The sequence below is a fragment of the Acartia tonsa genome, chromosome 14 (assembly GCF_053477335.1).
Source record: "Acartia tonsa isolate MP-2025a chromosome 14, ASM5347733v1, whole genome shotgun sequence".
NCBI classification, from domain to species: domain Eukaryota; kingdom Metazoa; phylum Arthropoda; class Copepoda; order Calanoida; family Acartiidae; genus Acartia; species Acartia tonsa.
The window spans coordinates 38,603,295-38,616,112 of NC_137273.1; the positions used below are offsets into that span (position 1 = coordinate 38,603,295).

Below are 12,818 nucleotides of genomic sequence, written 5' to 3' on the forward strand. Positions count from 1 at the left end.
TGATTGGTTGGCCTTATGTTTAAATGTTACATAAAGCGGCGCAGTGTGTAATCACTTCCCCACATGTATCAATTTGTAAAATCGTGAAAACTACATATTACTCAGGGATCTAAAGGGATAAGACAATGGACGATGAATTAATGTACACAACACACCCAATCATAATAAATAAGTATTAACCCCTACATAGATTAAAATTATTGTTTGAAAAGCTTAGACACTACTAGTTTTGAATCAACCAATCAAAATTGTGTATGTCTGTCTGTACCGAAGAATCTCGATAACCGCTGAACCGATATGGTTCTCCTTTACAGGGTGGCTACTCATAGGTTCTGAGAAGGTTTATAGCTATTTTGGAGGGTACTACACCACCATCCTCCCGAGAAAAAAACGTAATCAAACCAAAAAAGAAAACTAACCCCCTCTAGCGGCGATTTTTTTTAAACATCTGATCTTAATTTAGATTGAAAAATAAAACATTTTACCGCCCCTAGAGACCCTGCTTAGTTTTGCAAATATAAACCCTATGCACATGTTGAATTATGCGGAATTGAATGCACACCAATGTTTCAGATAAAAATGCCAATGTTTGACTATGAGGAAAAACGAAAGAAAATTAATAATGTAACAAAATTAATGGAGGTAAGTTAGACATGGATAATTGCCTCCATTAAATCTTTAAGACTGGAGCCTTTCTACAAAGTTCTTTTATTTAAAATATGGTATTAAAATTATATACAACAATGATCTATCTTATTATTTTTCCTTTTTCATTCTCTTTGCTTTCATACTTGATTTATTTTGTTTTGTTTTTCTCTAAATTCCTTTATCTATTTTTTTTCATCTTTCTTATTATTTACTGATTTCTCTTACATAATATAAATGTTTATTTGTGTTTTTTTTTTCTCTTTTTTTTACCATCCTTACAACTCAATTTAACTAAATTAAAGTTTCAATTTTCCCTTTCACATTTAATATGTTTCATATTCTTTTTATTTCTTTTCGTATTTCCTAAAAAGGGGCTTCAGGAATCAAATACACTATCCCCATTTTGGTCAAGATAGTACTCCTGTAGCTCCTGGTGCATATCCTGAAAATTTTCCTTCTTTTCCACCAATTTATACTACGTTAATAATTAAACTCTTAGTCAATATTATTTTATTTTCTGTATGAGATTAAACATCATAATGTAAACTCTAAATTGTCGATAGATAGCAGCAATTTAGAGTATTGTATGTGCTATCTCCTAAGCTGGGGGGTACCTGGCAGCATTAAACATAAACATTATTATTATTATTATTATTATTAGCATTGCAAAAACACTTAGTTTCTTAAATCTGGGGTGCCCTAACACTGCGAGGTCACCCAAGTCCAAATATAACCTAAACTAAAATGGCCTAAAACAAGAAACTACTAATATAATGCGCTATAAAATCTAAAATCTTTTTTTGTAACATTTATTATCAAATTTTCTAGGAGGGAGATTGGAGGTCTGTGCTTGAAGCTTTTGAGGTGATTTTTTTCATACCACCTATCATATCTGTCTTGCGACCCACGACCATTGCTCACCACGTAGCGCAACCGCTCTTCGTCGGGGAGGTGATAGGTTCAAATCTCGGCTAACATAGCGTCATATATAAAGACGTTAAATGGTTCCTACTGCTACTAGTCAGGTGCGCAACAGAGTAGGTGGAATACCATGGCTCAAAAACAGCTCAACTTATTACCATACACAGTACAAAGTTAGTTGTCTGATGGGCGTTACTTAACCTAATACCCCGGGTGTTTGGATCCCCTTAGTTATCCCCTCTTGTTGGACCTGAGGTTTGAGTGTGTCAAGGAAAGCATACCCACTCGTAGTAGGTAACCTATCATATCTGTACCTTAAGAGCTTTAAAACGGCTTGGCAGGTGAGTTTACAAGTTTTAAAAGTTTCAACAGGCAGATAGATGGGAATTTAAGAAAGGGAATTTGCTAGCAGACGAAAATGTCCCCAACACTGGGTTTTCTAGGTTACACATCTATACATCTACATTTATCAGTTGAGGGATAATTCATAGTAATTTCACATGCAAACAGACAAATACTTCTATGACCGAAAAAAAGGTTCAATAGAAAAAAAAATTTAAGTGTCAGATCTTTTTGTATAGACAGTAGACAGACAGACATCCCAGTTGTTTAATTAAGTTGAGTGTTAGAACGTTTGAACCACTAATTTTAATCTACATAAGAGGAAATTTTGAGTATTATCCTTAGGGATGTACATCAATTTATCAACTATTGTCTTATCCCTTTATATCCCTGCAGACAAAGGAATAACATTTTTAGGCAAATGACGACATAAAACCTTAACGATATTTCTTTTTTTATTCATTTTAAAATTCATGTAAGAAAACGTCACTTTTAGAAGTCATGTTCATAATGTATGCTTAAGTTATTTTTAAAACAAAAAAATGTGAGAAAAAGTTAAGATAATTCCGAAAAGCAATTTCTTTAAATTGCAAATAAATTCCTGTTTTGAATAAATAATAAGGGTCTGAGTATGAATTTTTTATGGACAGTTTTTATTCCTAAATATTCTTTTTATATTTGGATGAATCAATTTCATTATTACAGAGAGAGGGGGGACAATTTGCTGTTTTTTACACTAGTCCCCAAAGTTTTATAATAACATTTTCTTCTATTGGGAACATTGGGAACTAGTATTAAATTTTGATTGGTTGGATCAAATAGTTGATTCTCCAAACGTCTCAAGCACTATTTGTAATCTACAGAAGGGATAATTTTGTGTATCATCATTGAAGATGTACAAAAATTTATCGGCCATTGTAGTATCCCTTAGATTCCTGAAGTTTTTAATTCTAAATATTCTTTTCATATTTGGATGGCTCAATTTGATTTTTAGGTTGTTTAAAGCCAGGGATCTGATGATATAGGACAATGGCCGATAAATTGATGTACATCCCCAATCACTGGTCGCCGGAAGGGAAAAGCAGTTTTTTGAAATAGACTCTCTGAGATTATTGCAGATTCTGATATATGCATATATAGACTAATGAAAAATGCAAAAAACGAAATCAAAAGCGTTCCTTCTTGGGAGAAAATGCGGGAAAAAGATTTTTAGCTATTTTTAACCTAAAATTCACATTGGCAAGCCTGTAAAAAATATACACACATTTTAAACGTGTCATTGCTCAGAACCTAGAAGTGGTAGAAAAATGCTACACATACCATTGGAAAGCTCATAACCTCTAGTTTTCATATTGGTCTATAATGTTTTTGTACTATTATTAGTTTTTGAGCTATCCTCTGAAGAATACACAAGTTTTATAAAGGAAGTATTTTCTTGAATTTCAAGTTTGATACTTGTTACACAAACCTTTTTCAAATTATATTACTTAGCGCCTAGGAGTTATATAATTATTTTATATAGATGAAATTGTATATTTTGGGTACTTTCAATTTTAGCTTAATTAAGAATTGTCTTTGAAATGTGTATAGTTTGTATGAAGAACCAAGGAGGGAGGGGGGGAGTTTATACACTTATAGGAAATGAAATTCAGTATAAATTTTGCCCTGTATGTTTTTGGGCTTGTTGTTATAGTTATTAACCTGATTCTTTTTGTAAAATCTCTTATATGATTAAATCTACCAGTAAATCTTTGAAAATTGAATTTTGGCACTTTTCTTCTAAGGGCTAGTGGGTTAAAACAGCCCCAAAAACACTAAAATCTAAGGTCTGAGCTTTTTTTTTTAAAGATGACAAGCTAGTTTTTTTAATGTAAACTTTATTTGAATAACTGAGCTAAGTAGTCAAAAAAAAATTTATTTTGGCACTTTCCATCTTGGGGTTAGTGGGGTATAACACCCCCCAAAACCCTACAATTTAAGGCTTGAGCTCATTTTTAGATAACAGCTGATTTTTAATGTAAACTTTTTCATACAATTGAGGTAAGTAGCAACTAAAGATTCATATTAATACTTTCTTTCTAGGGGAGAGTGGGTGAACACCACCCCCCCCCCCAATTGTAAACTTATAAGATCAAAGGGGAGGAGGAGAGTTTAAAAACTTATAGGCCTTGAAATTCAGTATAAAATTTTGCTCTGGATGTATGGGCTTGTTGTTATAGTTATGAACCTGATCAAGTAATAGATTTCAATTAGGCACTCTCTTTCAAGCACTAAATTATTTTTTTTTTCATTATGTGAAATAAGTTTTCATTAAAATTCAACATGATATCTTTGAAAATAAGCAGAGAACTCATAATATTTGTATTTTGGGGGGTGTTTTACCCCACTAGACTCTTGAAGGAAAGTGCTAGAATGAAATCTTTAGTGATTACTTAGTTCAATTGTGTGAAAAATGTTTACATTAAAAAATTAGCTTGATATCTTTAAAAATAATCTCATTACTTACAATTTTAGTGCTGTAAGGTCTTTTTTGCCCCACAAGCCCCGAAAGAAAAGTGCCAAAATTCAATTTTTAAAGCTTAACAGGTAGATCCAATCATGTAAGAAAATTTAAAAAAAGAATCATTTGATAACTATGACAACAAAACAAACAGCAAGATACTGATATAGTATGATACTGACTTATAATTTTAATGTTTAAGAGGTTGTTTTACCCCAATAGCCCCAATAAGGAAAGTGCCAAATTAAATCTTTAGTGGCTTCTTATCTCAATTATGAGAATAAATTTTAAATAAAAAAATCATCTTGATATCTCTAAAAATAAGCCCAAACCTTAAATTTTAGTGTTTTGGGGTATGTTATATCTATAGTGATTATTTGATTAGGTTAATAACTATAACAACAAGCCCAACTATCCAGAGCAAAATTTTGTACTGGATTTCAAGGCCTATAATTGTATAATCTCTCCTCCTCCCCTTTGATCTTATTTGTTTACAATTGGGGGGGGGGTGTTTAATCCCACTCTCCCCTAGAAAGAAAGTGTTAAAATGAATCTTTAGTTGCTACTTGGCTCAATTGTATGAAAAGTTTACATTAAAAATCAGCTTGTTATCTCTAAAAATAAGCTCAAGCCTTAAATTCTAGTGTTTGGGGTGGTGTTATATCCCTCTAACCCCAAGAAGGAAAGTGACAAAGTGAAATCTTTAGTTACTACTTAGCTTAATTATGTAAAAAAAAAGGTTTGCATTAAAAAAACTTAAGGTAAGACCTTAGATTTTTAGTTTTGGGGGCTGTTTTAACCCACTAGCCCCCAGAAGGAAAGTACCAAAATTCAATTTACTGGTAGATTTATTCATGTAAGAGATTTTACAAAAAGAATCAGGTTAATAACTATAACAACAAGCCCAAAAACATACAGGGCAAAATTTAATAAAAACTATACACATTTCAAAGACAATTATTAATTAGGCTAAAATTGAAAGTACCCAAAATATACAATTTTACCTATATAAAATAATTATATAACTTCTAGGTTCTAAATGATATGATTTGAAAAAGGTTTGTGTAACAAGTATCAAACTTGAAATTCAAGAAAAAACTTCCTTTTTAAAACTTGTGTATTCTTCAGAGGATAGCTCAAAAACTAATAATAGTACAAAAATGTTATATACCAATATGAAAACTAGAGGTTATGGGCTTTCCAATGGTATGTGTAGCATTTTTCTACCACTTCTAGGTTCTGAGCAATGACATGTTTAAAATGTGTGTATATTTTTTATACAGGCTTGCCAATGTGAATTTTAGGTTAAAAATAGCTAAAAATCTTTTTCCCGCATTTTCTCCCAAGAAGGAATGCTTTTGATTTCGTTTTTTGCATTTTTCATTAGTCTATATATGTATATATCAGAATCTGCAATAATCTCAGAGAGCCTGTTTCAAAAAACTGCTTTTCCCTTCCGGCGACCAGTGCGATGATAATACACAAAATTACCCTTTCTGTAAATTACAGAAAGTTGTTGAAATATTTGGACCCTCAACTAAAAGAACCAACGAATCAAAATTCAATAAAGGTCCCCAAAGTTTTTAAGTCAGCGAATAAAATAAAACTTTTGGGACTTTGTAATAAACAGGTCATTGTCGCCATCTCCCTACCTTGTTAAAAGCAGTCTTCTCTACAGTTAGTGTGTATCCGTGAAATCTAGCGTAATAACTGACGGACATTACTCACTTTAACGGTAGAAAATCTTCGTTTCTATCCACAATAAAACAGCGATTATAAATACAAGTTTATTTATTTACACGAGTTTAACAATATCAATTCAACAACCCCCCCGCATCCATCAACAATTCCCAGTGAACGCACTCGAAATTCCACTAATTAAGTTTTTTTTAGGGAAATGAAGAAAACAGAGAACCACTGCTAGTATGGATTAGACCTAGTCTCAGGAATAATTTACTTTTTCAGATAGCACAGCAGACAAAGATTTTTATGCAGATCACTGAGAAAAGAATATGATTAAAGTCCCTCCACATATTATGACGTCATACGAAAGAATAACCAATGAGAGGCCAGCATAAATTTATAAATTTTATCATTGGTCAATTATAGAGTATACTGGCCTCTCATGGGCTATTCTATCGTATGACGTCATAATCTGTGGAAGGACTTCATCTTCGTTATGTTAGGTTATATTAGGTAAATGGTAGCCCCGCAGAGTTAAAGCACCGAAATAATAGGCCACGCAGAGTTAGGATACACTCTCCCCCTTCCCCTTGCTTTATTAGAATAAGGGGATGTAAAGTGCTTGACATGCACTTTGGGGGAAAAGCACAATAATTTCAATATTTTTCTCTGCTTTTATTTAAGATAGATGACACTCAATTAGTCCGTCATTGTGTCTCTAATTCTCTTAATATCAAATGAGTATATTGCCTAGTTCACAAATAACTTTTAAAGGTCGACCGATGTTTTCTGTAGGTCAACAAACAATTACAACCAACAAATACCTTTATAAAACCGGTCAACCTAAAGCTTCTATAGGTTGACCTAAAATTTCCAGAGGTCGACCTTTGTCTTTTGTAAACTGGGCTTATGTTATTCTTTGCTTATTTTTGTCTAAGATATCATTCTTTAATTTTTTCCAGAATCTAAAAAGTAAATTATTTTATCATTTTAGTTTAGTGCATTTTATAGAACAGGTAAGTCCTTATAAAGAAATAACAGGATCGGTGTCTGTCGGTAACAAAGTATCTTGCTAACCACTAATCCAATATGGTTCCTTTACAATGTAGCATCTCAAAAGCCCTTGGAAGGTTTTATAACTATTTCTGGGGAGGTTACCCGTACCTCCACCCTCCAAAGAGAAAAAAATAACTCCTTTTTTTATTTAAAGATATAAAAGCAAAGTTTTATTAAATTGGTGTATAACAGATTCTCTAATCGTTGATTTTGACTTGTCCATTCGATATCAAACTTTGCATGATAATTCTCGTAACACTAGTTTTTATCGCATCGTATTATAAACAGCTTTCCGCGGTTATAAAACTGTACAATTAAAAGATTAAAACTAGTTTTGTCATCCCCGAGATGCTGAAGGATATGGTTTTAATATTATGATTGTATTTATAGATTTGTAGAAAACTGGATTTAATACGATACGATAATGATTTTTCAGTATTGCTTAGATCCGGTTCTAATCCAGCGCATATCAATTGGTTTCGAAGCCATACTGGAAAATCAACTCTATAATTGTTATCAAAACGTGCGTATAACATTTTAAGAATGTATAATTTTGTTGTTGTAGGAATTAAAGAAATTAAACATCTCAAAGATCTCAAGTGTTGGTTGTGGTTGTGGCACTTTAGAATGGATAATACAGGTATCTATCTATCTATTTATTCATCTATCTATCCACCTATTTATCCATCTATCTATGCATCTATCTATCTATTTATCCATCTCAAAGATCTCAAGTGTTGGTTGTGGTTGTGGCACTCTAGAATGGATAATACAGGTATCTATCTATCTATTTATTCATCTATCTATCCATCTATCTATTCATCTATCTATCCATCTATTTATTCATCTATCTATCCATCTATTTATCCATCTCAAAGATCTCAAGTGTTGGTTGTGGTTGTGGCACTCTAGAATGGATAATACAGGTATTTATCTATCTATTTATTCATCTATCGTTCTAACTTTATATTTATCTAACTGTATGTCTATAATATAAATCTACCTATCTATTTATTAATCTATCTATCTATTCATTGTTAGTGATAGGTTATATAGTAAACAAAGGATAGTGGGAAAGTATATATCTATCAATCTATCTACCATATCTATTAGGGTGGGTCGATTTTGGATATTTTTTTCTGAGACTAAAGCGGGGATCTGCAAATTATTTTTATGAGTATAATACACCTCTAGATGATTTAAAATTCATTCAAGCATTCAATTGTATAGCTAATTGTAAATGGATGTCAAAAATTTATTGAATCAGAACTATGGCTTCATGGTGCTCCCAGAAAAGGCATTGAGGAGTAGAATCAGGAACTTTTAACCGTTTCAAAAAATCTCCTTCCTATACAGAGAAAACCTAAAAAAAACCTCTACAAATTGGACAATTCTCAATAAACCTTTAAAAATGATGGTTTTTTAGTCATTTGTCAGGCTGGGAGCGAGATATTTTGAAATGGACAAAAGTTCCTGATTCTACTACTCAAGGCCTTTCCTGGGAGCACTATGAAGCCATAGTTCTGATTTAATAAATTTTTGACACCCTTTTACAAATAGCTTTACAATTGTATGTCTGGTCGTTGGTAAAAAGTTAGTAAATAAAGGGTAAGGAAGTGTTGGATGTGGTTGTGGCACTCTAAAATGGGTGTATATCTATCCATCTGCCTATCTATCTATTTATTTAGCAAGCAGTACCTGACCTAGAAGTAGTAGGGTGTGAAGTAAACAAAGGATAGTGGGAGAGTATCTATCTGTCTATCAATCTATCTACCATATCTATATATCTATCCATCTGCCTATCTATCTATTTGTTTAGCAAGCAGTACCTGACCTAGAAGTGATAGGCTATCTGTAAACAAAAGTTGATGGGAGAGTATCTATCTATCTGTCCATCCATCTATCCTTTTATATACCTGTCTATCCATCTATCTGTCCATCTAACTATCTATCTATCTATCTATTTGTTTAGCAAGCAGTACCTGACCTAGAAGTGATAGGCTATCTGTAAACAAAGGTTGATGGGAGAGTATCTGTCTATCTAGCTATCTACCTATCTATCTATATATCTATCCATCTAACTATCTATCTATCTATATTTAGCAAGCAGTACCTGACCTAGAAGTGATAGGGTATGAAGTAAACAAAGGTTGATTGGAGAGTATCTGTCTATCTAGCTATCTATCTATCTACCTACCTATCTTTCTATCTAATTCTATATAACTATCTTTCTATCTAACTATCTATCTATCTAACTATCTATCTAACTATCTATCTATCTAACTATATTTAGCAAGCAGTGCCTGACCTAGAAGTGATAGGATATGAAGTAAACAAAGGTTGATGGGAGAGTATATATCTATCTATCCATCCATCTATCCATTTATATATCTATCTATCCATCCATCTGTCCATCTAACTATATATCTATCTAACTATATTTAGCAAGCAGTACCTGACCTAGAAGTGATAGGGTATGAAGTAAACAAAGGTTGATGGGAGAGTATCTATCTATCTATCCATCCATCTATACATTTATATATCTATCTATCCATCCATCTGTCCATCTAACTATCTATCTATCTATCTATATTTAGCAAGCAGTACCTGACCTAGAAGTGATAGGGTATGAAGTAAACAAAGGTTGGTGGGAAAGTAAACACTCCACACCACATTACATTCCTTTAGGTAAAAACTGGTTTCTACAACAAAAAGTATAAGAATGTCTGTTTGATTGTTGCTTGTAAACTAAGATATCTTAAACGGTTGGATTTTGTTTTTAAATTTAAATTGCATAATTTGTGAATAATTATCTAATAATACAAAGTAGCTTGATGTCTGTCTGTCTGTTCGTCCCTTAAGATCTCGGTAACCACTGAACCGATCGGATTCTACTCTTCAGGGTATATACCTAATGGTCCTGCGGTGGTTTTAAGCTATTTCCTTAGGGGTTGGGACACCCCCTCCCCAAAAAAAAACCAGGGAAACTACTTCACAAAAATTATGTGCGCAGCACCAGAAATTTTTATAAATTTTTTTTAAAATTACCTCATAGGGCGAAGCCCCTAACGGCTAGGGGCGGCGAAGCCGCTAGTGTTTTAAGTAAAGTAGTAAGCTTTATATTATACAAAAGAGAAACTGTCTAGAATCTTTGGAAATATTTGATAATACTTGTTTATATACAGCTTTCAGAAAGTAAAATTGGTTTGGGCTAACAAAACTGGTATTGATATTATGATTTTAATTTACTAATTGTAGAAAATTGTCTTTTAAAGATAAAATACACGAGTTTTATTCCCGTATGGACAATACTACAAAACTGCGATACATAATTTTGTCGTATGTTAACACATTACTCATTTAAAATACCATAAACAAATCATTTTTTTAGAATATGTAGATGATAAGGGGGCAAACTTGGAGCTACCTTCAGATTCAGCTCTGTTATTCTGTTATTTCAATAACCTAGAATTCTTCAATAACTACATCAAAAATTATAAAGGTAAATGTCACATGGCTTCTTCAGTTAGAAATCATAACAATAACCCAATAAATTATGGACGTTTTCGAAAAATATTCAAAATTAAAATATTTCACCATTATTTTCATAAATTTGATGATAAACATGATACAAGATGTTATTGCTTCTGATTTTTTGTGAAGATTCTCCAGGAAAAGGCTTACTTTTAAGGTTATGTTTACTTTGTCTAGGTGATTGTGTGATATTAATAGGCCCTATTGATGGTAAAAGGTAAATTTTAGTATCAATGTATATATTCTTCAAGCAAAGATTCCCTATAAATAGGGCATGTAATTGTCAATGCGTCCGAACGACCATTGCTTGCTTAGTCTTTCTTTAAATTTTCCTAAGTATTTTTTTAATTGACTGAGTTATTAAGAGTTTAAAGTTTTCTCGCATCATATTACAACCAGCTTTCCGCAGATATAAAATATAAAATTATAAGATTGAAACCATTTTTTAGCCTCTAGATGCAGAAGACTATTTTTTTGTATGGATGAGAACCGGTTCTATTCCACCGGATATGAACGGTTTCGAATGAATACAAGAAAATATTTTTATTTTCCATTGTGAAATCCCTGAATATTGCAGGCATTGTGAGCCACAACCTGATTACCTGGAAGAGAAGAAGGACTGGGAAATTCAGGTAAATTTACAATCCTTTTTTCTGCCATTTTTAAGGCACCTGATTATTAATGTGGGGTCGGTAGAAGCAGCTTCTAGTGCCTAAAAAATGGCGTCATACAATACAAATGACCAATAATAGGCCAGTACACATTTTACTATTGGTCAATTAAAATGTATACAGGCCAGTCATTGGTTATTCGTATTGTATGACGTAATTTTTTATTAGGCACTATAAGCTGCTTCAAATCGGTATATTACAACTTACAACAATGTCCTTATAGAAGGTCTCTATGCACTAATATCTCAACTGTACATTAGGATATATAAGTTGGAAGGGATTTTAATTTTAGGGGGAGATTTGAAATCTGCATCAAATTTTAAGGATTTTTTATAAAATTCGTTATTGTATAATTCTTTATCTAATTAATTAATTTTGACCGATAGGATAGGTGGATTAGAAACTACCTGCACTCTAATTGGGTGAATAATGTATGACACTTAAGCTTTTCCAATCAGAGCGCAGATAGTTTTTAATCCACCAATCACAGATGTAAAAATTTATGAACTTAAATTGTATTTCCGCTTTTAAATAAATAATTGTACAAAAAACGAATTTTATAAAAAAAATCCTTAAAATTTGATGCAGTTTTCAAATCTCCCCCTAACATTAAAATTACTTCCAACTTATATATCCTACTGTACATGTTAATAAGTTGCGCCTGTTTTGGGCCAATGAAATACTACTACTATCTATATTGTGCATCTGACATAGCTGCAGTAAGTAAAAAATTCAACTTCTTTAGTTATGATGCAGTCTTGGCCGAGATTCCATCATATAAAAATTATTAGGAAAGCCACTGGGACTTTCAAACATTAGAGTAAAACACTAGAGGGAGAAAGGGTTAAATAACTGTATCTCCCCATCGCAACCACCTTGTGCAACCTTTCTATTGGTTCATTGATAATCAACCAATGGTGTCGCTTATATTCACACAGCCAAGTAGCAGAAAATAATTTTGAAACATACGTAAGAGGTCTTTGAAAAAGGAAGGGAGGTATCTGTCTGTATATACATCTATACTATAGATCTGTTCTTCAAACTAGAGATATATTTACAATTTGATGCTTTCCCTGAAACTAATTGTGGATCACAGAAAATGACCATTTTATTTCTAGTCTCGAATGTTGCTGGATGGAGGGGACGAGATTGCCATCTATATCAGAAGAAATATGTTCTAATAATGATCATGTATTTAACAATTTGTACATTTACATTGAACATTAAGGTATATAGGTTTTCCGGAATTTTAAAGTTAGGGGGAGATTTGAAATCTGCATCAAATTTTAAGGATTTTTTTTATAAAATTCGTTTTTTCTATAATTCTTTATCTAAAAGCGGAAATGCAATTTAAGTTAATTAATTTTGGCATCTGTGATTGGTGGATTTAAAAAATCTGCGCTCTGATTGGATGGCGTACATCATTCAACCAATTAGAGTGCAGGTAGTTTAAAATCCACCTA

General features: G+C 32.3%; 1 protein-coding gene across 1 annotated transcript; it reads left to right on the forward strand.

Moving 5' to 3' along the window:
* Positions 1 to 577: 577 nt before the first annotated feature.
* Positions 578 to 12,617, forward strand: LOC145305258 (uncharacterized). The gene is made up of 10 exons (XM_080146855.1): positions 578 to 642; positions 1,477 to 1,512; positions 6,305 to 6,355; positions 7,087 to 7,110; positions 7,716 to 7,790; positions 9,748 to 9,838; positions 10,542 to 10,652; positions 10,862 to 10,901; positions 11,262 to 11,316; positions 12,474 to 12,617. The coding sequence occupies exons 1-10, from the start codon at positions 580 to 582 to the stop codon at positions 12,534 to 12,536; spliced, it is 609 nt and encodes a 202-aa protein (XP_080002981.1). The 5' UTR covers positions 578 to 579; the 3' UTR covers positions 12,537 to 12,617.
* The last annotated feature ends 201 nt before the right edge of the window (positions 12,618 to 12,818 follow it).

What these genes read in the sequence shown, in the direction of transcription:
- LOC145305258 (XM_080146855.1), top strand. Translation starts at nt 580, where the DNA reads ATGCCAATGTTTGACTATGAGGAAAAACGAAAGAAAATTAATAATGTA. An exon ending in CTGTGCTTGAAGCTTTTGAG is followed by an intron (nt 1,513 to 6,304) that starts GTGATTTTTTTC and finishes AGTTTTTTTTAG; the next exon opens with GGAAATGAAGAAAACAGAGA. An exon ending in ACCACATTACATTCCTTTAG is followed by an intron (nt 9,839 to 10,541) that starts GTAAAAACTGGT and finishes TCATTTTTTTAG; the next exon opens with AATATGTAGATGATAAGGGG.